Source organism: Phragmites australis, chromosome 5 (genome assembly GCF_958298935.1).
Source record: "Phragmites australis chromosome 5, lpPhrAust1.1, whole genome shotgun sequence".
NCBI classification, from domain to species: Eukaryota; Viridiplantae; Streptophyta; class Magnoliopsida; order Poales; family Poaceae; genus Phragmites; species Phragmites australis.
Genome location: NC_084925.1, coordinates 4,079,091 through 4,103,954, shown reverse-complemented (window position 1 = coordinate 4,103,954; position 24,864 = coordinate 4,079,091). Strand labels below are relative to the sequence as shown.

Genomic DNA, 24,864 nt, shown 5'->3' with positions numbered 1-24,864 from the left:
ATCGGCGTCGCCTTCAACCACGATCACGACACGCTCCAGTTCTTAGTTCACTAAAGAAGAACGTGTGCAATGATGAACATGAATAAAATGCACAATGTATGCTACAACATGCATAACAATAAGATAAAAGTGTAAGACATACGGAGGAATAACGAAACTTACGATCTAAACAACACCGGGAAAGTAATAGGAGGCCAGAGACTCCAGGTTGAACTCGGAGACTCTGGGTTCCAAAACCTCCGGGCTATCCTCCGGACTGGGGTCTTGGTTAGCCATTTTCTGATTAACCCGAAACCTCCGGGTGAGTCCGGATACTCCGGGTCAGGCCAGACATTCCGGGTGAGGCTCTGAGTGGGGCTCTCTGCTAACTCCAAAACGAATCTACTCAGGCTCTCCAGGTTTAACCCAGACTCTACGGCTTCTGGCCAAGTTGAGTTCTAAAGTGTTTTTCCTCGGTCTATTCCACTCGAATGTTAAATCTATGCTACACAAACATGTATATGCACTATACAAAGGGTTCTAGACTTAAATTATACATTAACTCCACATGAATTTGAATACAATTTGATGGGGTTTTCACTGGGCTACCCGGACTATCCGGTTTGATCAGGAGTATCTAGATTGTCCAGAGACGTTTCTTCGAGGGGGGAAAACTCGGCTGATTTGATTTGCGAGCCTTTCCAAGCTAAAGGGAAACATGTTTGGGATAGTTCATAGAGTCTAGAACTCACTCACCAACCTAGCAACACGATTCCTTATTCAAATCTCACCTAAATCCTGATTTTAGCTCCAAAGCTCAAGAATTCAAGAACTCACAACTTTAGTTCCAAACTCAAAATCGACCAACCAAATCACGCATTCTTGCCATGGGAAGCCTAAGGGACCTAGTCACGGTGCTTGTGGAGGTTGGTGACCAGCGGGGGATGGAGGAAAGCTCGGAAAGAGGAAGAACGCTGGTGCTCCTCGTTCTTCAACCAAGAATACCAAAACGAGTCAAAACTGGCTCGAATCTTCTAGGAAAACGAAAATGAATTGGTCGGATGTGTAGCTTATGAGCTCGTGATTACGTGAGTACCACATGCATACCTCAAATCCTTATCTTGAGGTTGGATTTTGGGGAGAGGGAGAGAATGCTTGAGAGAGGGAGGGAGGGAGAGAACTCTCAACTCCTTGGGCCGGTTGGGAGCACGGGAGTGATAGAGAGAGGGGTGCTTGGCCCACTTCGATGGGGCCCATGTGTTAGAGAAACAATACATTTTCAATGTGATTTCTATTTTTCTCTCTCCTGAATTACCTTCTCTCATTCGATTGACTTTATACAAATCGCACTAACGTTCCATAGTAAAATGCCCCAAAATTAATCATGACCCTAATGACGCATAATTAGACTTAATACGTGATTACGGTTTTAGGATGTGACAATTGTCCGTTGGTAGGGACTCAAGAGGTACTGGTTCTTCCTCCGTTCCCCTAACGGGTCTCCCTGCATGCTCTTGTGTTTGCTTCTTCATCAGCTCATCCAGTGTCTTCCAAAGAGTATCAAACTTTCACTGCTAGTTCTGACCGCATAGCCTCTTGAACATGTTCATAAGGTTTTTGTTCTTGAATTGGCGGAAGAAGTTTGCACCCCAAATGCCTCATGCACAACCTACTCTGTAGATCTGGACACACAGGTCCCATCATGCCATATTCTGTTCTATTCTGCAGATCTTGAATTGCCGGGAGCATCCCAGCATGCTGGTCATGTATAAGGCACACGTTCGACCGAGCACCAACAATTATCATCCTGACATGGTACAGGAACCAATACCAACTGGTAGTGTTCTTACTCTCCACAAATACAAAGGCCAACGATAGCACTTGGTTGTTCAAATAAACCCCAATAGCAGTCAGAATCTGTCCCTTGTACATGCCGGTAAAGAATGTGCTATCGATGCAAAGGATAAGCTGACAATGCTCGAAAGATTTTATACATAGTCCTAATGCAAAGAAGCATCGCTTGACATACTTGCTAGGTTTGAACAATAATAGGTACTTGCCAATATCATAATACGTTCCCGGGTTCCTTCGAGTCATGGTTTGCATCATGTGTGGAAGATTGTCATACGATGCTTTGTAGGTCCCAAATCTCATCTCAATTGTCTTTCTCTTTGCCCTCCATGTCTTATGTAACTGATAGTGTACTTGTACTTATTCTCAATTTGCCTGATTATGAATCCTGGTTCGCAGTTCAGATTGTTTATAATTTGGTTCTACATCACATTGGCAACAAATGCTAAGGTGATGTTCCTATGACTGGGCTCAGGTTCGTCCATCGTGAAAGTGTGGTCTACCTCAATCGATACCTCCCAATACTCAACACACTTCCCCTTAAAATCGTGCACCCACCACGGGCAACCCTCCTTCACACACTTCACATCACATTTCTTCTTGCTTGACTTGAAAATACTACTACAAAAAAACCCCTCACTGTCGACCCATAAAGGGGTTTCACTGCCGGTTTTGGAGTCAGCAGTGGGGACCGGCAGTGAAGGGGTTATCACTACCGACTGAAGGCTTCAGCCGTAGTGGTAGTTGGGCACCGAATCAATCTTTTTGGGGCTGGAAAAATTGAAAAAATATATTTTTTACACCTGAGGAACCCCCACGCCTGCGCCGTCCCAAGTCACAAGTCACGCGATTTTTCATGTGAAATACGCGTGCATGCGGTTCGTAACACTTGAACTCAGAACCTCTCAGCTTGCGGGATACGTCCTTATCATCCCACCACAGAAGTACTAGTGATACCATTAGCATATACAATACTTTTGACATCTTCTGTCTGAAACTTCAAACGATTATTTGGATATCTAAATGACATCAAATGAATTTTCACTGCCGGTTCTTTTCGAATGGCCTTTTAGTGCTAGTCTATGATACGAAACGCCAGTGATATTTCATCACTGCCAGCTCATAAGAAACTGAGATAGACCGACATATAAGCCTATTTCTGTAGTAGTGCAACATAAAACTATCGTCTAAACGATATCACCCATTGAGTCACAACATCCTTCATGGTCTGACTGGTCGGATACCTAGCACCCTTGGTCACCTCATTCTGCGTATACTCCCAGGACACCTGATTCCCCTCATTCACCACAAGGTTGTTAAACTGTGGATTGTTCTAGTTCACTGGAACACGAGCATCGTCCTCATCATCCGATATATCAGACTCAAGAGATTCGTCAACCTCAAGATCATCCCACTCCATTTGTTCAATTAGAGAATGGATTTGTTCCCTCTTGTTTATCTCATCGGTCGATTCAGTTAGATAATCCGATGAATGTGAACCATCCGGATCGATATCCTCAGCATACTCTTTCTCATCACCCTCCTCCTCTATGTACCTCCCACCATGTATCTCTCTAATTGGCTCCTTATTATTCCATTGCACAAGCAACATAGGAGACCAACCTCTATGCACAATATCCTGCATGTACCTCCTACAGGCTTGATCTTCCCTGAGCGGATACGCATCCTAGTACATAGCATATCTCATACGGTTGCCTACAATTCTAACGATCATCTCTTTAACCTCAGGGTCTATTTTAAAACCCCGCATCAACCTGACGTATAAGTGTCCGACACTTTTGTGCATAGGCCAGGAGATACTCTTATCCATTACCTGAAATACGGACAATACTGCCCCCTTCGGACCATATAATTATTTAATGTCCCCATAAAAAATCCTAAACTGTCGCTAATCTGACATACCTAGCAACCATTGACACAAACCCTAACATTATTGTGACATAACATAAATAATTACATAAAAATACATCTACAAGAATACAAAAGTTCATCAAAAGCATGGCCCAACATGTAGTCTATACTACAACAAAAACTAACCGTGTTGCTACATCAAACATCTTTAAATCCTACAGCTACTACCTCAGTTATGCCTACACTATATCTAAATCCTATGTATAATAACTAACATTTGCCTAAATATTACATCTAATTGCTAAAATATACGTCCATTACTAAACTATGTGTAACCCTAATTCTAAACCTAGATCTACATTCTAACCAACATCTAGTGGCTATCTTACCGTGTTTCTAACAAAAAAAAAAATCCTAGATCTAACTTATAACCTATGTCAAAACCTAGCACTAGTGGATATCATACTGGGTTTGTAAAAAAATAGAGAAAAAATATACATTTTTCCTCCAGCAGGGCTTCGTTGTAAAATTTCTCCTCCTCCCCTCCCCTCTCCTCTACTCCCTCTCTCTCGGCTCGGTTCAGTAGAAATGATAGTGCTGACGTTGACCAGAGTGACACACTGCGTTTTATACCCAAAAGGTCTCACCCCAACAGTGGGTGACACCTTTTGGGTGGGCCCACCCAACATCACACCAACGACGATCTCACCTATTCAGCGGGCGAGAGCAAGGTCTCATCCGCTCAACGAGTGAGACCTTAGTGAAATGCATTTAATATGCTTTGACCACTGGGGCCCATAAGGTCTTGTCCATTCATCGTGTGAGACCTTGCTTTCTCCTTATGAATGGACGACGATAGCCTATTTTTGAAAATTTTCTAAATAGCCATGTAATTTTGAAAATATTATAAAATATTTTAAAAAAGGTGTCAGCCTTATGGCAATGCGACCTAACCTGACGGGCACAGCCCATTGAGAATCACATGGCCACCGACGCGCAGCCCACGTGGATGAGAGAGAGAGAAAGTGGTGGCTCGGGTCGTGCTTCACTAGCCCACCAACCCCATCATGCTCGATGTGAATGAGCGTTGCCGCAGCAGAGACAGGGGCCAAGGCAGAGCCATGACGCTGTAGAGGCAGGGATAAAAACAGACAGAAATGGTCAAAAACCCAAACCATTTATATTTTCATATTTTCTCTCAAAAACATAATCGAAACAAGGAAATCCATAAACAGATATGAACTCGAGAATGTTAAGATATAGAAAATGAATCTATCGGAGTATTGAGTAAGGGGGCATCTTGGCTAACGGGCCCCACATGGGATATGGCGTCCGGTGGGGAATATTTTATAAACCCTTGCCCATCATGTGACTAGCCATTGGCTCGCACGACCAGCGCGAGGCTTGCATGACGAACCTCCTTGCGAAGGGCTGGTCACAGGATCATCCATATCTAACCTGTCTAGTCACATTTATTGATATCTACTAAAGTGTTTTCCTTTTAAGGCTCCTCCTCCAGCGAACAAAGTCCTGGCCAGCATAGATGGGTAGTACCCCATCTCGTAGCATTAATTTCTATGGAGTGGTGTGGTACATACTGACTTAGCACCACATGACAGATGTGACAGGGTCTGCAGAATGACCAAGTAAGTGGATGAGTTTGCAGGAGGACTCACGGAAGGTTGGGACAGAATGACTTGGCAGATAAGCTTGCAACGCACGACGAGTGGATAGGCAGGGCTACCGAGGTAAGATAAGAGTGGAGGAGTCCAAGAGGATGGGATGGGCCCCGCAGTACCACCAGCATAAGGTGCAGCGTGCACGCTCCGCGTGATGATGGCCTGAGAAAAGTACATCTAGCTACGTATGGGTCAACAGAAAAGGGTCCGCTTGTAAGTTCTCCTTCTCTTGTATATAAAGAAGAGAACTGGTCTAGCAAAGGGGGACTCATGTTTAACTAGTTCACAAACACTGAAAATAAAATACACTTGCAATAGGGTTGTTATCCTTCAGGAGGCATGAACCGGGATAACCCCTGTGTTCTTGAGTTCATTACAAACACACACACACACACACCACAAGTGTTGTTCACGAGCCCATCGATTAGTACATCCTGGAATCATTATCAAGGGCTAACCCTCGACGGTTAACGCACCAGGTAGGGGGCGCATTTCTGCGTTTTAGTAAGTGTTGGAGATTAGAGTGGGCTACCTATGGCCGGATCCACAGCAACCGCTGAGTCCCATTCTGAGAACCCCAGTCACGACGAGGTGTTCGTCATAGGGTACGACCCAGATGAGCCCGGTGTGCTCTAGGTATGAGACACTGAATCGGAGTCTAAAGGCTCCGAGGCTCAACGGGAAATTTGCATTATAGTTCATGCAACAGGGGGCAACAGAGGCTCCTGTGTTCTGAGTGCCGACGATGATCCTTAGGCCACATGCCCAGAGGAGAACCAGATTGGCACAGGTCACGGGGACACTCTGGCACGGTCCCAACCACCACAGCGTCACCCGGAGGAGCCGCCGCAGAGGATGCGGTCCTTGGTGGCATCGTCACCAAGACTGTCATGCTGCACAAATGTCGCAGGCTCCCCCTCATGATATGTCACCACTTTGCGCTCGGTAGCTCAACTATGAGGCCATGACGCCTGCACGGAATCTACAGACTGTGTGAATGCTTCTTAGCCACCCACCATTAGCAGTATCGGAGGGTTCACCACTAGCGTCATGGTTGCGTGACTACACTATGGGGAGCCATCTAAACGGTATTCTAATTAATTACTAAGTAGATCACTGACACGATCATGACTTCAGCGATTAAACAGAATACTGCTTCGGCAGTTCCGGCACGTGTTTTGTGCCTAAGGATCGGAACAAATGCCTTCCAACATGTACATGACAACATAGCTTAATAAAGAGCGAGTAATAAACATTTATATTACAAGTATTAAGCATGCAACTGATTTCAACAATTTACAATAAAAGCGAGCTAGGAGGAGACAAAACCCCTCAACTCCTAACCACAAAAGAACTACGCAGCAGAAAGTTAAACTTATAAACAACAAAAGAGAACGGTGCCGCATGCCCTTAGGCACCGTCTCAAAAATGCCACTTTCAGAGTAGGATGCATTACTCTTGCCCGCCACAAAGATCGGTAGGCACGAAGTAGCAAAAAACAGCATCTTCCTCAGCAGCAGGAGTACCTGAAAGCGCAGTAATGAGTATGAAGGTACTTGCAAGACTTAAACCATATAGAGCACATATACATAGCTCGACTCCAAGGATTATGCTTTGATCATTAGCAAGGATGAGCCACAGGTTAGGTAAAACATATGCACTCAGCATTCTAGACATATGTGTGAGCGACTGAAACTTAACCAAAACATATGAAAACTACCCTGCAACTAACAACTGAACAAGTGTAACTGTAACCAACATGTGTATCAATAAGTAACAAGAACCAACGTCACCATCTCCCACATACCAAACCACAAACCATACTTGAAACTCTATGACCGATGCAGATGGACAGAAGCATACTCACGACCGAGAGCGCGGCAGTTCGAACCGTTTATACACCCTGCAGGGGGATACTCCTGGGCCCACATGACACGATGACCATTCTTCTTGTGCCACCGGCCAAAGTGCACATAAGGGAGTACTCATGACAACCTTTCCCAACCAGCCCCAACTGTTTGTATCATGCATCACTCGGCGCGGCGGTACTAGAACTACTCCTAGAGCAAACTAGTACCGCTACAAGCCCGCCCGATCACACCGTTGATGTCCACGCCCAAAAAGCCACAGCTGCGAAGGTATTCGGCTCACCTTACCATTAGATCGGCATGTGATGAGTAAGGTAAGTGCTAAAGCCAACAACACCAACGATCGGTGCTTAACCGACGTAAAGCGGTCTACGGTGTCCGGTTTCCTCTACCGACCTACCCAGGGGAACTCCACATCCGGGTAGGATAAAACACCTCTTAGCACCGCCCATACCTCGTCTCATACTCACCACTCATACAGCCATCTCAACCTCAACAAGTGTATATAATCATAAGAAGATCCTATGCTCGCGAACAACGAGATGCGCCGTCGTTCAACTTCTACCGAATGACCTAAGCATGGCTAAGAATATAAGTCGAACTCATACCTAGACATTAACAACATCTCAAGGCTACAAGGAATGTAAATACACAAGTATTCAAGGTAAAAGAGTGCAATCGGCATAGGTTCTACCCATTGGTACCTAACACTGACTCACTAAACATGCATACATACATAAGCATATTTCATCAATTTTAGACTTATCCAATTACACAAGATGGATTAATATAGTTAATTGCTTGCCTTGATGCACTGGCTCAAATAGGTGGGACGCGTCGAGATCGCCCTCGGCCTCCGGGATCGACGTATTGTCGTTCTCTAAAAAGGATCAACGCGTGCAATGCAATGAGTATGAATGATGTGCAAATATATGCCACAATATGCATATAATGGCTGAAAATATTTTTCCTAGATAGAACAAGTCATAAGGAAACTAGCAAAATTGGATTCATCAATTTTGGACTTGCAAGGAACCAACGGTGAATTAATAAAGCTTTAACCTGATTAATTTATCTCATAAAGTTAATTAACTCTTTCATGGCTGGGGAAATTTTTAATAGGTAGATTAGGTTATTATGAAACCAACAAAATTAGTTTCATAATTTTTGGAGCTACGAAGAATTTATTATAAATTTTACAACTTTTGGACTGCCTAATGGATAGTAACTGCGGAAGTTCCGCAGATTTCTGCAGAAGTTCCGGACTGTGGAACCTCCAAAAAATTGTCTGGAACTTCTGGACTGTCCAAAAAAGCTCCATTTTGGGGAACATGTTTTAGATAGTTTATTGAGTCTAGAATTTACTCATCAACCTAGCAACTCGATTCCTAACTCAAATCATATCTAAATCCTCATTTTGGTCCAAAACTTCAAAAATTATGAACTTTGCTCCAAGTCAAAATCGACCACCCAAATTACGAATTCATACCATAGAAAGCCTAAGGGACTTACCCAAGATGCTTGTGGAGTTGGGTGACCGCCGGGGAATGGAGGGAACATCCGGGAGACGAAGAATTTCAGTGTTCTTCACGTTTCAACCCTAATCACCAAAAATCATCAAAATTGGCTCGAATCCTTCGGGAAAACGAAAATGAATTGGATAGATGAGTAGCTCACGAGCTAGAGAATGCAATGATACCATATACATACCTTGTCCTTGCTCCTAGAGAGAGAAATCCAAGGGAGAGTAAGAGAGCTAGAGAGGGGAGTGAGAGGGAGGGGTGAGCTGCAGTTGCAGCTGCAAGGTGGAGGCATGGGGAGTGAGGGAGGAGAGAGAGAGCAGGTGGGGGTGCCCACTTGAGTGGTTGGGTGGTTGGTCCACATGTGGGGCCCACATTTTAGAGAAAATGGTCTGTTTTGATTACAAATTTCATTATTTTTCCTCTCAAATTTCCTTCTTTCATCCAATTGACTTCTAACGAAGTGCATTAGTGTTCCGAATTACAATTACGCAAAATTAAATATAATGCTTAAAAAGCATAATTATGCTTAATTGCGTGATTAAGGATTTTGGACGTGACACTCGCGCTCCTGGTTGAGACCGCTCGACACCAAACAACGGCTACAAACACCATGTCTATCGCTAGGATTGGTGAAGATCGTGATCACCAAAAATCATGGCAGGCCCCACGACAGGAAAGATCTCATCCTCCCTCGGTAACGGGGAGTGCTCAGAGATGTCCGCCGCATCAGGACAACAAACCCTCTGACCTGCATGACTCTCTGTGCCAACGTGACCTCCGCGGCGTGATCTAGAGCCAGATGGCCACACAAGAGCAGGATGACCGCGCTCAGAGAGAGCAGGAAAAGGGCAAGTAACCCTACCACTTGCCTCCCCCACATAGGGAGGCATCTGATTCCTCCATCCCCTCCCCAGCATCGTGTGACTGTTGTCTCTCTCTCCGAGCACGTGTTGTTGCCCATCAGCGGGTGACTCCTCGTTACGGAATAGGGTGTAATGCCCTATCAACCCGGCTACGAGATGTGCACTGGCTGGACAAGTTCTGACCGGTCCTAGCCGAAAAGTACGATGGCTCGACCAACCCCAAGGAGTTCATGTAGATCTACATCACAATAGTGCAGATAGAAAGAGGCCACGGGAAAGTCATAGCAAACTACTTCACGACCACCTTGATTGGTTTAGCTTGGTCCTGGCTTATGAACCACCCTCACGAGTCGGTTCACTCCTAGGAGGATCTGTGCGACTAGTTGTAACCAACTTCCAGGGGACTTATGCCCGAGCTAGGGTCGAGGACGACCTATACCAAGTCAGGTAGCGACAAGGTGAGTCATTGCGAGACTTCATTCAGCACTTCACTGAGCACCAAAACACTATTCCAAGGATCACAGGTGAATTCGTGGTCTTAGCATTTAAGAGAGGGGTCAGATACCAAAAGATTGTTGAGAAGCTAGCCACAAAGGAAACCTAAAGCACTACCGAGCTCTTCAAGCTCGCAGACAAGTGTGCATAGGCCGCCAAGACTCGAGAGCGTCAGATTGACATCAGGTCATGGCCGACCTTCGACCAGCCTGCCTCCTCTAAAGGGGTTGGCCAGAAGTAGAAAAAGAAGAACAAACGCAAGGAAGTACCATTTGACGTCATGGAGGTTGAGCAAACCGGCCAACTACGCTGGCGCTTCGAGAAAAAAGGGGGGTAAGAAGGGCCACGGCTACTGCTTGATCCACCGCATAGATTCCCATGACCTGGTCGAGTGTAAGGTCGTGCAAGGCATCATCAACAAGGTGCTTGGAGACCATAAGTCTAGGCACGACGAAGATGTTGAGAATGAGGGCGACCCCGACTAGTTGGCAGTGGGGTACCAGCAGGCCGATCACATGGTCCACCACATCTTCAGGGGTGCCACGATATATTCCTCGAACAGGGAATACAAGTCAGTGATCCGGGAGGTGTGGATGACCACGCGGGGCCCAAGCCAGCGTCTGAAGTAGTCAGAGGTGCCCCTTACTTTCAGTCAGGCCGACCACCCCACGAGTGTTAAGCGATATGGTCGCTACCCTGTTGTGGTCGAACCGATCTTTCAGAACATCTAACTTGGTCGTGTGCTGATCGATGGATGGAGCTTCATCAACCTCCTCTTCGCCGACACGCTAGACGCCTTACCAATCCCAAGGAGCACGTTGAAATCGTCTCCCCCCTCTTTGGGATCACCCCGGGTTCTTCAGCTAAACCCTTTGGGCAGGTCGAGATGCCTGTCACCTTCAGCTCACCAAGTAACTTTAGGAACAAAAAGGTTATGTTTGATGTGGTGGATTTCAGGACCGCTTATAACATGATCCTTGGATGACCAACAATGGCCCAGTTCATGGCTGTTGCCCACCATGCGTATCAGGCGATCAAGATCCTTGGTCCGACCGGAGCTATCACCATCTTTGGCGATGCAAAGACGACCCTACACTGCGACAAGAGGAACCTCAACATGGTCGAGCTAACTCCCAGGTCGCAGTCGGAGAACGCTATGCCTAGTGGTTGCCCAATGAAGGTTCTGGTCGCCCCTAGCTAGGACGAACGGCTTAAGGCAGTATGCCTTGATGACTCTGACCCGACCAGGACGGTCCAGATAGGGGCCAGCCTGGACACCAAATAGGAACTTACGCTCATCACTTTCCTCTGGACGGACGCAAACATCTTTTCATGGAGTTCGTCTGATATGCCAGGAGGCCCTAGGGGCATGATTGAGCACAAGTTATCAATGCGACCTGACGCGCGACAAGTTAAACAAAAAGTGCATTGGTTTGCAGCCGGCCGAAAGGAAGCATTTCATAAGGAGATTGACAAGCTCTTGGAGGCAGGCTTCATCCGAGAAATACAATACCCAGAATACCTGCCTAACCTAGTCATGGTCCAAAAACATAATGGTAAGTGGAGAATGTGCATCAACTTCATCGACCTCAATAAGGTGTGCCCAAAAGATCTCTGCCCTCTACCCCAAATCGACCAACTTGTTGACTCAACCGTTGGTAGTGATCTTCTAAGCTTCTTAGATGCTTGTTCGGGGTATCACTAGATTAGCATGTATAGGGAAGATGAGGAGAATACTGCTTTTGTGACACCATTCCAGGTCTTTTGCTATGTAAAAATATCTTTTGGTTTAAAAAGTGTCTGTGCCACTTACCTATGTTGTATTTAGCTCGGTAGAAACATCGAGGCAAATTTTGATGATGTGGTTGTAAAGAGTAGAATCAAGGATGACCTGGTTGTGGACCTCCAGGAAATGTTCGACAACCTTCAGAAATACCACATGAAGCTGAATCCTGAGAAGTGCATGTTTGGAGTCCCATCAAGAAGTTGCTCGGGTTCCTCGTTTCCAGTTGAGGAATAAAGGCAATCCCTAACAAGATCAGAGCTATCGACCGGATGAAATCCCTGACCAGGCTAAAAGAAGTCTAGAAACTAACGGGATGTGTGGCAACTTTGAGTAGGTTCATATCAAGGCTGGGAGAAAAGGGGTTGCTGCCACTCTTCAAGATCTTGAAGAAGAGCGACCACTTTCGGTAGACCCCAGAAGCGGAAACGAACCTCCAAGATCTAAAAAGGTACCTCTCCTACCCTCATGTACTGACCGCACCTCGACCAGACAAGGATCCCTTGCTCTATGTTGCAGCTACCCCACAAGTCACGAGCGCGGTACTGGTTGTTGAGCGAGAAGATCTTCAGGGACCATTGTACTACGTCAGTGAGGTCGTACACGATGCGAAGGCTCAGTACCCACATGCTCAGAATCTACTATACGCCATTCTGATGGCCTCTCGCAAGCTCAGATACTGCTTCTAGGCCCATAAAATCAAGGTGATCTCCTCACCCTATTAGAGAAATTCTTCATAATAGGGATGCAACAGGAAGAATAACAAAGTGGACAATAGATCTTAGGGAATTTGATCTACAATTCATCCCCTGAATGACTATCAAGTCCCAAACATTGGCTGAGTGGTTGTGCTTTGAGCCTGAGCAGGTACAGTAACTAGAGGCAGATGAGCACTGGACCATGCACTTTGACAGATCGTTCACGCTGAAGGGAGCGGGGGATGGAGTGGTCCTGACCTCACGAACCGATGACCTCCTCAAGTACGTAGTTCAATTATATTTTACAGCCACTAACAATATTGCAGAATACGAGCGCCTCTTGTCTGGAATGCGAGCAGCCACCGCACTTGAGATTAAATGCCTATTAACAATAAGGGGCTCGCTATTGGTTGTTAACCAAGTGTATAAAGAGTTTTAGTGCTCTGATCCAACAATGGTGGCATACCTCACCGAAGTGAGAAGACTAGAGCGATGTTTTTTCGGTTTCGATGTCAAGCACGTCTCTCGTAAGGACAACTTCCTAGCCAATGAGCTGATCGGTCTAGCTTCTTCTCATGAACCTGTCCCAGTCGAAATCTTTGAAGAAAGACTCACACTACCATCCATCATGGTCTCGGACCAAGGTGAAGGGGATGCTCCACTTGGAAACGGAGTACCAGAGGCAACACCTTTGGAGGCAACGTCTCCTTCTATGTCATCGACCTCGGGTGTCTATCATGTGATCGTCCTGCTCGATTTGGGTTCAGCATAGATGGATCAGATCTCGGACTACCTTTAGGATCGAGCAATCCCTGATGATGATACGTTAGCAGAAAAGGTCTCGTGGCAAGCCCGCAGATACTCCCTGGTAGAGGGACGTCTTTGCCGTCGGGGGAGCAATAACCTTTTACTGAAATACATCACTCAAGAAGAGAGGAGCACATTGCTCTATGATATCCACGAAGGCATATATGGTAGCCATGCTTCGTACCACACATCGGTCGAAAAAGCGTTCTGACAAAGATTTTATTGGCCCACTGTCCTCCAGGATACTTGCGACCTGCTGAAATAGTGTGTATCATGTCAATACCATGGTCGATAAACTAACTTATCAGCCTAAGCATTGCAAACTATACCACTCTCTTGGCCTTTTGCCGTCTAGGGGCTCGATATTGTGAGACTGTTCCCTAAAATCCCAAGCGGTTTTGAGTTCCTGTTCGTTGCAGTCGACAAATTCACCAAGTGGATAGAGCTGAGCTCGTCAGGAAGATCACCACCGCAGTAGCAAGTAAGTTTATATGGGGTTTGGTAGTACGGTTTGGCAGTCCAAATCGCATAATTACGGACAACGGGGCTTAATTCGCTAGTAGTGCTTTCCAGGACTACTGCGAAGAGATCGAGACCAAAGTTTACTATGCGTTGGTGGCACACCCACAGAGCAAAGGACATGTCGAAAGGGCAGATGGGATAATACTGCAAGGGATCAAAACCCGAGTCTTTGATCGGCTTAAAAGCTATTCAAGATGCTGGGTGGATGAACTACTCACAGTACTCTAGTCGTTGTGAAGGACTCCAAGTAGGGCTACGGATGAAACCCCTTTCTTCCTTGTTTTTGGCGCAAAGGCAATGCTTCCCTTTGAGATCACCTTTCAATCGCCTCGAGTGGCCAACTACACGAATGACGACCAGGTGGCGCAATGAGAGGATGATGTAAACCTGACCAAAGAGTTCCATGAGCGTGCTCTAATTTGAGCAATCCGATATCAGCAAAGCCTTAGACGCTATCATAGCTGCAAGGTGCGGGAGCGAAGACTGGTCGTAGGTGATCTCGTCCTTAGGCAAATTTATAATAAGGCTGGTCGAAATATACTCTCCCCTAAGTGAGAAGGGGCCTACAAAGTGGTCAATGTCACCCGACCTGGTGCGGTCAAGCTAGCCATAGAGGACACCTGTGAATTACACAACTCCAGAAACATCGCCCTGCTGCGCAAGTTCTATGTGTAGGGTTGCTCGGAGACGAGCCTATTTCTCTATTTTGTAGAATCTTCCGGACGACCAGATTCTCTGTTTTGCAGGATTTCACGACCAACAACGGACCCCCGTCACAGTGGCTCTCCGACCACAACACACGACAACGCTTGACAACCACTATGGGATCTCGCGACCAAGAAGTTAAAATAACCAAATGGTTAGGGGCTCTTTAACAGTGTAGGATCATTGCTCGTGCAATATCAAAGGTACGAACGGCTCGGGATAGCGATTGCAAGGCAACAAGTATCCACTCAGGTCAGGCGTTGGTCGCCGCCGAGGGACTTGTCGTGCTAAGGGTTGTCCTACGCTTTGAAAGCCTAACTAACGAGGAAGGCGGAATGATCAAAGCCTAATCACCGTGATAGCACAGGAAAAACTCTCTGAACACTCCAAACAGTGGTTTGGACCAGACGGTCCAAAACCCGTGGGGCTCCCGTACGGTCTTCCAGCCATCGACGAGACCATCAGAAATGGACGGAATATGTTCGTCCATGGGAAAGATAGGTTACAGGCATGTCGATTACATTCAACTGGGCTAACTACCCTATTACATGCTTATTTCTTCCCTCTCGACTCGAGTGGCTAGAGCCAGGTTAACGGAAAGGTTCCGCCTAACTCTTGCAAATCGTAAAGATCCACCACCTCCAAGAATTCAGAAGTATATGGACTCCTACTTGTCCTTAAACGAGTCGAGGAACCTCTTATACTCTTCCTTGGGGCAGCAGCTAGTCGCCTCGGGAATCAGACAACGGCCTGCGTGGGGGCTAGGGAGTGTGGCTGGCGCGAAGATCCTGCTAGAGCTGCTGACCGGTGCCAGTGAACCCAGCTGACCCTCCTTTTGCTTCTCCTCTTCATCGGCCTCCTCCTTCAGAAGGTCCCAATCAATCTCCTCCTCGTCGCCGGAGATGTCAATAACCTCGACCGGGACAATCGCTCGGGCTGGACATCAAGTGGGAGTGGAAAGGGGAGACCCTCTCTGTAGCAAGGGAAGCACAATGGCGGCCGGCTCCAACCCTGCGAGTAGGATCTTGAGATTTTCTGCCCCTAGGGGAACCACAGCAAGTGGAGCTAGCGTCTAAGGTGACTCAACCCTTTCCAAATCCTCCAAAATTATCGACCTTCTTGACGAAGAATGGGAGGAGGATGCCATGATCCACAAGAAGAGTTGTCTTCTTGCCTTGCAAAAAAGCATTGATGGGTGGCCGGCTGGGTAACTCCTGCTTTTATAGCCTGACCAACTATTGATTCACGCCTAGGGTGGAAGGTGGAGCCACTTTGGGAAATATCCCCGGTCCTATCATTTACTACCCAGGGGGCTCATGGGCGCTTCCCGGTCAAAACCGTACATGCATGGCTATGTCTGGACACCAACACCTTAGTTTTTTATACACATCTCGTTATGACACCTCACTCTTGGAAGTACTGAGGAACCTCAACTGGCGCAGCATCCGAACCGCTCAAAATCCAAGGTGGTGCGCATGGAGAACCGGAAGTCCCTCAGGCCCAGTGAAAATCAATCTCTCTCTCTCTCTCTCTCTCTCTCTCTCTCTCTCTCTCTCTCTCTCTCTCTCTCTCTCTCTCTCAAAACACTTAACCTCTCCACGCCCTACCAAATGTTCTTTTAACCTTGTGGCACCACCGCCTTTCTTTTCCTTATTGCAGTAATTGCACTAAACCTCGGGGCCAAATTGTCCCCGTGCGGCCACACCACATCTCTATTCGCCATCAATTAGTTTGTATTGTCTCTGTTGGAAGAAGAAAGCTCAATGGTTAACCTACTAATAATTATGTTCATACATGTTAAATTGATAAACATGTGCTGTCATGTTCCTAGTCATACATAAATGTCTCAAGTAATAATTAACTTGACCAATATTAACAACCCTTGCCAGTACAAGGTAATAACCATGCGCATCAGGCTAAAAACCGACGCAATAGGATCAATAACCGAGCGAATCAACCACTAAATCATCCTAGTTGACCACACAATGAACTACGGACCTCCTAAGAATGATTACCGAACGAATTACCTTTGTTTTGCTTCTGTGCTCCCGGGCTGCTGGTTTTTGGCTCGATGGCGACAACTTGGTGTACCAGGTCTCCATTTTCGGTGTGTTCGACGGTGCAGATGTTGGGGACGAGGTTCCTCCTCTGTTGCTAGCGAGGTGGTTGCCGATATCCGTTCAGTGTGCAAGTTACACCCTGACAGTAGGTCTAGGGTGTTGGATGATGCGACGACCCAATGTTTGGACTACTTCGTTGGTCTCGGGTGGAGGTCTGGGTTTCGACATCAATGGTCTGCTTCGCTTCATTGCGGAACAGCTCGACGACTGGTGGAAGGTTCCGGAGACGAAGAAGATTACAAAAAGGACATTGTTGTTCTTTTTTGTTTTTTTTTCTTTATTTCTTTGGGAGTTGTTTGTAAAAGAGGTTGTCCTGTAAAAGAGGATGTACTATGCTTTAAATTTTAATATAACCCCATTCCCTTCTCGTAAAAAAAGAAAGGTGATTCGGTCCATCCTCTGGTTTACTGGATAATATGGTCTTGAAAAATTAATCTGAGCAGCATAATGGGTGATTCAGATCAGCGAGAACCTGTTTGATAGAGCTGATCATCTTTAACTTCGAAAATTAGTTGAAGCTGTTGATAATTTGAGAAATAGATTCCATTTTGAAAATTTTGAATCAGTGTACCGTTTGGTCGTCTTCGATTCTGAATTTTTTTCTGCCCCCCCCCCCCCCAACCCTCATCTCGGTGTTCTATTCGTCTCCCAGATCTCCCCTCACTTGCTAGTTGCAACGCAAACCCCACCTTCCCTGTCCGCTCCCAAATTTCAAATTCGCTCACGCTCCCCTCCCATCCGCATCCTCGCCGAAACCCTAACCGCCGCCGCCATGGGGGGTTCGCACAGCCGTGAGGAACTGGACCTCTCCGACTCCGACGACGACACCGAGTCCCGCGCCTCTGACAACTCCTCCGACTACGGCACGCCTCCCCCGGTCTCCGCCTCCTCCAAGCCTGGTGGAGCAGGGGCCACCCCCGCCTCGGTTGGCGCCATCGACCGCCACCTCCGCAACCTCCACCTCAAGTACAGCGAGCCCATCTCTCCGAACCCTAGCCCCGGGCCCGCCCCCAGCGCCAACCCCGCCGCCCTCAACGCCGTCAAGCTCTATCTCCACATCGGCGGCTCCTCCCCCTCCGCCAAGTGGATCGTCTCCGACCGCCTCGCTGCGGCCTCCTTCGTCCGCTCCGGCGACGACGAGGACGACGACGCTCCCGCATCCGGGCCGTGGTGCCTCGTCGTGGGGTCGAAGATCCGGGCCAGGGTCGGCCCCGAGCTGCAGCTCAAGACCTTCCCCGCGCAGCGCCGCGTGGACTTCGTCGCCGACGGCGTCTGGGCGCTGAAGTTCCTCAACGCCGATGGCTTCGGCGACTTCTGCGCCAAGTACCACAGCTGTCTCTTCGAGAACAGCTATGGCGTCGCCGCCACGGACGAGGGCCGCGCCAAGGTGTTCGGGAAGGACTTCGCCGCGTGGGCGCGCCCGGAGGACGGTGACGAGTCCATATGGGAGGACGCCACGGACGGGTTCTCTCCAGGCCCCAGGGGCAGCCCGATGCCTGCGCGGAGCCCGATGCTGAAGCCATTGATGGAGGATCTACGGGAATTTGAGGAGCCAGTTGAGGAAGGGAGTGGAATACAGAGTCTTGCGCTAGGCGCATTGGATAACAGCTTCCTCGTCGGAGATTCGGGCATTCAGGTGGTGAGAAATTTCGAGCATGGGATACACGGGAAGGGCATGTCCGTGAAGTTCTCTGGAGGGAGCACAAACTTCTCCACACCAAAGAAGGCCCTTCTGATGCGGGCCGAGACTAACATGCTCCTGATGAGCCCAGCGACTGATGGGAAGCCACATGCCAAAGGGGTGCATCAAATGGATATTGAGACAGGGAAGGTGGTGTCGGAATGGAAGTTTGAGAAGGATGGAGCGGATATTAACATGAGGGATATCACAAATGATAGCAAAGGTGCACAGATGGATCCATCCGAGTCCACCTTCTTGGGTCTGGATGACAACCGGTTGTGCCGGTGGGATATGAGGGACCGTAGGGGCATTGTGCAGAACTTGGCAAGTGCAGCTGAATCACCAGTATTGCAATGGACCCAGGGCCATCAATTTTCCAGGGGGACAAACTTTCAGTGCTTTGCTTCTACTGGTGATGGTTCCATTGTAGTTGGATCATTGGATGGGAAGATCCGCTTGTATTCAAAGAGCTCTATGAGGATGGCGAAGACAGCCTTCCCAGGGCTGGGTTCGCCAATCACTCATGTGGATGTGACTTATGATGGGAAGTGGATTTTGGGGACAACTGATACATACCTGATTCTTATCTGTACCATTTTCATCGACAAGGATGGGAAGGAGAAGACCGGATTTGGTGGGAGAATGGGGAATAGAATTGCTGCTCCAAGGTTGCTGAAGCTCAATCCACTGGATTCTCATCTAGCAGGGGCAAACAGCAAGTTTCGCGAGGGCAGGTTCTCATGGGTCAGTATATCTTACCATTTCTTTTTCTATGACTTTTTGTTCAAATTTATCACTGGTGCAGTATGCGAAAATGATGCTGCGCTTATCTGGTAGCAATTCGCATGATAAAAAATGACAGTTTTGGTTATCTAGTATACCTTGTAATCTGTGACTATGAATTTATTAGATCTATCTATCCCAGATCATTCCCTGCTAGATTTTTTACGCAGCTTTTCCTTATTGATGTTAGGATTTCACTTCAGTGATTGTGCATCCTTTTCATATGTTAATATTAAGTTATTATTACTACATGGAATTGTGACTGATACATAGGAGTTGCTTGGTACTAGATATGTAGCCTGATACATAGGAGTTTTTAGTCCTACACACGACAGCATGATGCTCTGTTCTATTTATGGTGCTGTATACTGTCACAACCAGCAACTCAGTAGTTTGAGTTTAGTAGCAGATAGGATGGAATATTGTTAGCTTTGCCACACTAACAGAATAATGTAGCTATTGCAAATTTCTATCTACCTTGACTTGTGTAGTGTTGCCATCAACACATTGGCTTAAATTGAGTTCATGCTTTGAGTTAACTACCGAGTGTTTAGGCTCCAAGTTCAATGCTGATAAACACAACATTTTTGTGACTATATAGAAATGTTGAGACCGGTTTAAAGAACAAACCAATCTCATCTATGTGATGGGCTTATGAATCAATTCCAACATATAGTGATTTCATTAATGATAATCATTATAATATCCATACCTTAATCGAATAAACTGTCTTACACAAATGACCTTCAAGGGTTGAAGAACCAATTAAATTGCAGCGGAATCTAAACAACTATAAATACTCTAATCCTTTACGACTCTTTCACATGCATGATCGATGTAGAAAATGTCTTAGAACGATCCATGTTTAGCGTACTTCTCAATACCTTCTCCAACTAAGTGTTTGGTGATAGCAAAAGCGAGCACGTGTCGTACTCAATAAATTGTGAAGGAAATATTATGCATATGAAGACTTTGACAAGAATATGGCTAAATGACTTTTGCATAAAACAACATTTAAGTAAAAATATTCGAAAACCAATACTAATTAAGTAACAACTATAAATAGCAAACCACCTCACGATTCCAATCATCTTGACTTAACCAACTCTCTCCTCAACCAAAGTTCTATCCATCATGGTTGAACACTTCAATCATAGTTCCCACTACTACGATTAACAACACATCAACTATGATTCCCATAATCATAACTGACCAAACTAACTAAAATATCAAGTTCTAATCATGGTAGGTTTTCTATGTCACTCTTAACTGTGAACACATCTGATTAACCATTTTACACTCTGTAGAGATTGTACACTTTATCCACAAGACATTTCGTCTTACTTGCCGAGCATCCGTTGGCTGATGAAAAACTCTTACACGCTTCAGAGGTGTGCGTTAGGAATCCACTGCAAAATCTTTACAATTCCCCTCTCAGCATGTGCCTACCCGTTAAGGTTTCATTGCCGCGTGAATACACCTCAACAACGAAAGCCACCTCTTGCGCCTTTCGGATCCCAGGACATCTCATCCATTCACCGTTCTTCTGTTTGATCTAGACTATACTGAGAGTAAAATAAATTAATTAGTAAGGCTCATCCCATATCAAGCTTGTGGGTGCACTGTAAGCACCGAAATATTACCTCATGGACCGGTCATTAGATTTGAGCAAGACTATCACATTCCTAACCGTACATCCCATGCCGGTCTCCTCATATGACATGCTCAAATCCCTATGCGATGATAATTATTTTATCATTGTTACATATGACCATTATTAATTTCGTAGAGTAATTATCATGATTTCCATCCCAAAGCAAGTCTAAGTATCATTTGTCCTTTCATAACCCAAAACCATACTATGGTGATAAGGAAAAACTAGGGTAAAGCCTAACTCTTGGGTTTCCCGACCAATTTATTAGCACGCATGTTTGTAAAACAAAATATTTTAAAAATTGGGATAAATAAGTTCAAAAACACAACTTGCCTTCACTAAACTCAGTTGGACTTTCGAAATCTTGATCCTGCAGTCCTTCTACCTCATCCGGAACGTTGGCTTCTACTTGCAACATGCACGAAAAAGGCAATACATAAACACCAAGATCCAAAGAGGATCAAACATCACACAACAAACATCATCACATACAAGATCACGCTTTTCCGGACACTTCGACGGAAGAACGGGTCAAAACGGAGCTATGGTTAACAAGTTATGATTTTCTAAAGACCAAAACAGAGCTAAAAAGATTATCTACATATGAAATTATGTTGCTTGGGATTTTTTGGAATTTTCTAGGAATTTTCTAGAATTTATTTGAATTATTAAACTATATAAAACTATTAAACAGAATTAAATAAACCTATAAAACATTATTAAAAGTTAATTTCCTAATTATTATTATTTTTAAAATTATTTTTACAATGGAAATCTATTTCTTGCATAATATATACCAATTATGACATCAGCATCCAGAAATAAATCAAAAAGAAAAACAAAAGTTGACTGTGCACTCCACGTCAGCTCAGCTGCTGATGTGGGACTGCCATGAGTGCATATACGCTGACGTGGCCAACCTACATGGTAGACGACATGGTAGACGAACGACGTTAGGGTCTCGTGACAGCGTTGTTATGTTCATTAAATCCTAACCGTTCATCTCAGATCGAATGGCTCAGATCTATCCGACAAATCAGTACACATTCATCTAATCGCGATCGTTAACCCGAGATCGGACGACTCACCTTAGTTTCCTTCCCCGACACTGAGGATGGCGGCTCCGAGGGCTTCCGCGATGGCATGTCATCGGCGAACGGTGAAAAGCTCATCGTCGTGCTCCAAACGCTTCGACGAGCGGCGGAACAGGACCATGTGCTCACGACGAACTTGGCTAGGCTACTAGTTGTCGTCGGCAATGCGCGGTTGGGGCTAGCGACGGTGAACAGCTGCTTGAAGCTTTGGCTCTCGTCGGAGCTAGGCTCTTGTCGACGATTTCTCCTCGGCTCGATGGGCAAAAGTTACGCAATGCTCTGGGATCGCATATTTATACATAGGTGGCTCTATTATCTCCAATTCGACTCGGATTTGAAAAGAGGTGGCGGCGGCGGATCAAACTCGATTCCGACGATTCAAGTGGCCTCAGATTCTTATCTATTGGGCAAAAACTCGTGTATGATCCTTGTATTCTTCCTTCTTTTGATCCGAAGCTTATCTCTAACTCAATCTCACGATCTCACGAATTTGATCTCCTTCCCATGCGGCTGGCGGATGCAATCTTGTTGTCATCTCATGACCGGCTCGGGCTTTGTGCATTTCGGTGCAGGCCTTAGCTTCTAGGGTCCCCAGTGAATCCGTTTTGGTGGTTGTTGCTTGCTCTCTGGCTCGGACTCGACGATCTCCATGTGTGCGGCGGCAGGCTGCTGCTATGCGAGCTGAGCAGAGAAAGAGGAGAGGAGATGGCGGCCTGGGCTGGGCAGGATCAGAGAGAAAGAGAGATGGGTTTCAGCCTTTTTATTTAGTTTTTACAAGACTTTTTTTATTTTCTTTGGAAAAGTTTTTTTTAATTTTCTTGGTTTTGAAAAATTGGACTGTTACAGGAAACCAGGTTGTGTGCTTTGTTGTACCACTTCAAATGATGCAGTTTTATGGTACACATTGTCTGAGCTGCTTTTGAAAGAATAGTCATTACTCATTATTGTATTAGGAAACTTATGGTAGTGGAACATTGTTGCATCTGCTACATCTTGAATTACCTGCACAGCGATTTCCATGTTACCGAATACTCATCCGTATAAGCAAATGACAACGATGTATTTAGTAAATGTAATGAGCAAACATCCTGGATGCTGTTTTTCTGATTAACAAAAAACCGTTGTCTACTTTTATCGGATTGTGTAGGTCACGGAGAACGGGAAGCAGGAGCGACATCTGGTGGCCACAGTGGGGAAGTACAGCGTGGTGTGGAACTTCCTGCAGGTGAAGAACAGCCACCACGAGTGCTACCAGTACCAGGAGGGGCTCAAGAGCTGCTACTGCTACAAGGTGATCCCCAAGGACGAGTCCATCGTCGCCAGCCGCTTCATGCACGACAAGTACGCCGTCAGCGACTCCCCGGAGGCGCCGCTGGTGGTGGCCACGCCCATGAAGGTCACCTCCTTCAGCATATCCAGCAGGCACTAGCTCCGTGCTGCCTCTCATCTTTAGGGCCTGTTGATTGATTCCCATGTGTTGTAACTCAACCCTATAGATAATCTGTTTTTCGTTTTTTTTAATGGACGTGTTTTGTTTTCTTGGTAGACTTTTAACTGTTAGGCTTGATGACTATCTCGCCATGGTTGGGTCACTAGATCTCGAACTCTATGTATGTTGACGAAAAATCTGCTCGTTTCCTTTCTTTTTTGGCATCTGTTTGTGTTATCTGCAAACTTGTTTATACTTTTGCTTCTGCCCATGATCGGTCGATCAATGCAAGACTTCCAACCTCAGAAAAACAGTTTAAACTTCCGTTGAAACAGGATTTTCGTGCAGCTCTGAGTAGCATTACTCTTCGATTCAACGGGGACATGCTCGTGAGCTATTTGATCTTGCCTCGGTATAAAAGCTCGATTCAAGACCTGTTTGTCTGAGATTCGAGTCAAGCTCAAAGCTCACCAGCGAACCCGAGCTTGGCTCAAAAATTATAAGTCTCTTATTTGTTTAATAATTTTACAATTTATATATTTAATTAGAAATAAAAAAAATATATAAATTATGGTTATTAATGAGCCGAGCCGAGCTTATCTCAAGACTCGGTTGGTAACTCCAACTCACTCAAGCTTATTTCGAATTTCTGTCATGCTCGACCTTGCCATACAAGCTCACTCGACTCGTTGGCATACCTACGGACAGGTAGCCTTGCAATATGAATTCATCCAAACTCGCAGCGTCAAATGTAATTCCAGTGACGAGCAACCTTCTGCCTCTTGCACTATGATGTACGAACAGCATATGAATAAATCAAAACTGATTGATGGTTAAATCTACAATGCTACCACTCCCAACTAAAGCTACAAGGATCTAATGATCTTAAAGGAAGTGAACAGGATTATAATTAAACTTTAAAATAAATATCGATTTCTAGAACAGGAGTAACCTTAGCTTAGAAGAAAGAAATGCAATTACTCAAACAAAAAAGTTAGGACATGAAGAACAAACATGTAAGCATATAACTTACGAGTAAATTACGAAATTAAAACTTGCATGGAAGTAGATACTAGAAGTAAATTACAGAATAAAAAGAGAGTACAAAAAGAGGACACCGATTTTTAGGTATCGAAGAGTTAGCACTCTCCCATAATCCTTGTTGCAGCATCAACACAAGGATATCGTTCTCACTTGAGTCACAACGACTCAAGTGCTCACTAATGATCGCCACTTCTCTATTTTCGGATTGACGAGCATTAAACTAAATAGAAGCTTTTCCTGGGACTCCCACAAGAACTTAAAGAGCTCACCGAGAATACCTCTAATCACCACGACCAGCTAGGTGTTGCCAATCACCAAGAGTAATAAACCAATTGGTTCACTTGATCCCTATCAAGCTTAAACAATAGCTAGATACACACCCGCTACTCTTGAAGCACTAATGAAGTCCTTAAT

The 24,864-nt window shown here is 45.8% G+C and overlaps 1 protein-coding gene across 1 annotated transcript; it reads left to right on the top strand.

The window, feature by feature from the left end:
• Nucleotides 1–17,409: 17,409 nt before the first annotated feature.
• Nucleotides 17,410–23,630, top strand: LOC133918482 (protein CYPRO4-like). The gene is made up of 2 exons (XM_062362375.1): nt 17,410–19,190; nt 23,125–23,630. Exons 1-2 carry the CDS (start codon nt 17,538–17,540, stop codon nt 23,404–23,406), a joined length of 1,935 nt encoding a protein of 644 aa, XP_062218359.1. The 5' UTR covers nt 17,410–17,537; the 3' UTR covers nt 23,407–23,630.
• Nucleotides 23,631–24,864: the final 1,234 nt, after the last annotated feature.

Coding starts and splice junctions, on each gene's coding strand:
- LOC133918482 (XM_062362375.1), top strand. CDS start 17,538: ATGGGGGGTTCGCACAGCCGTGAGGAACTGGACCTCTCCGACTCCGAC. Junction 19,191..23,124: donor GCGAGGGCAGGTTCTCATGG/GTCAGTATATCT, acceptor CGGATTGTGTAG/GTCACGGAGAACGGGAAGCA.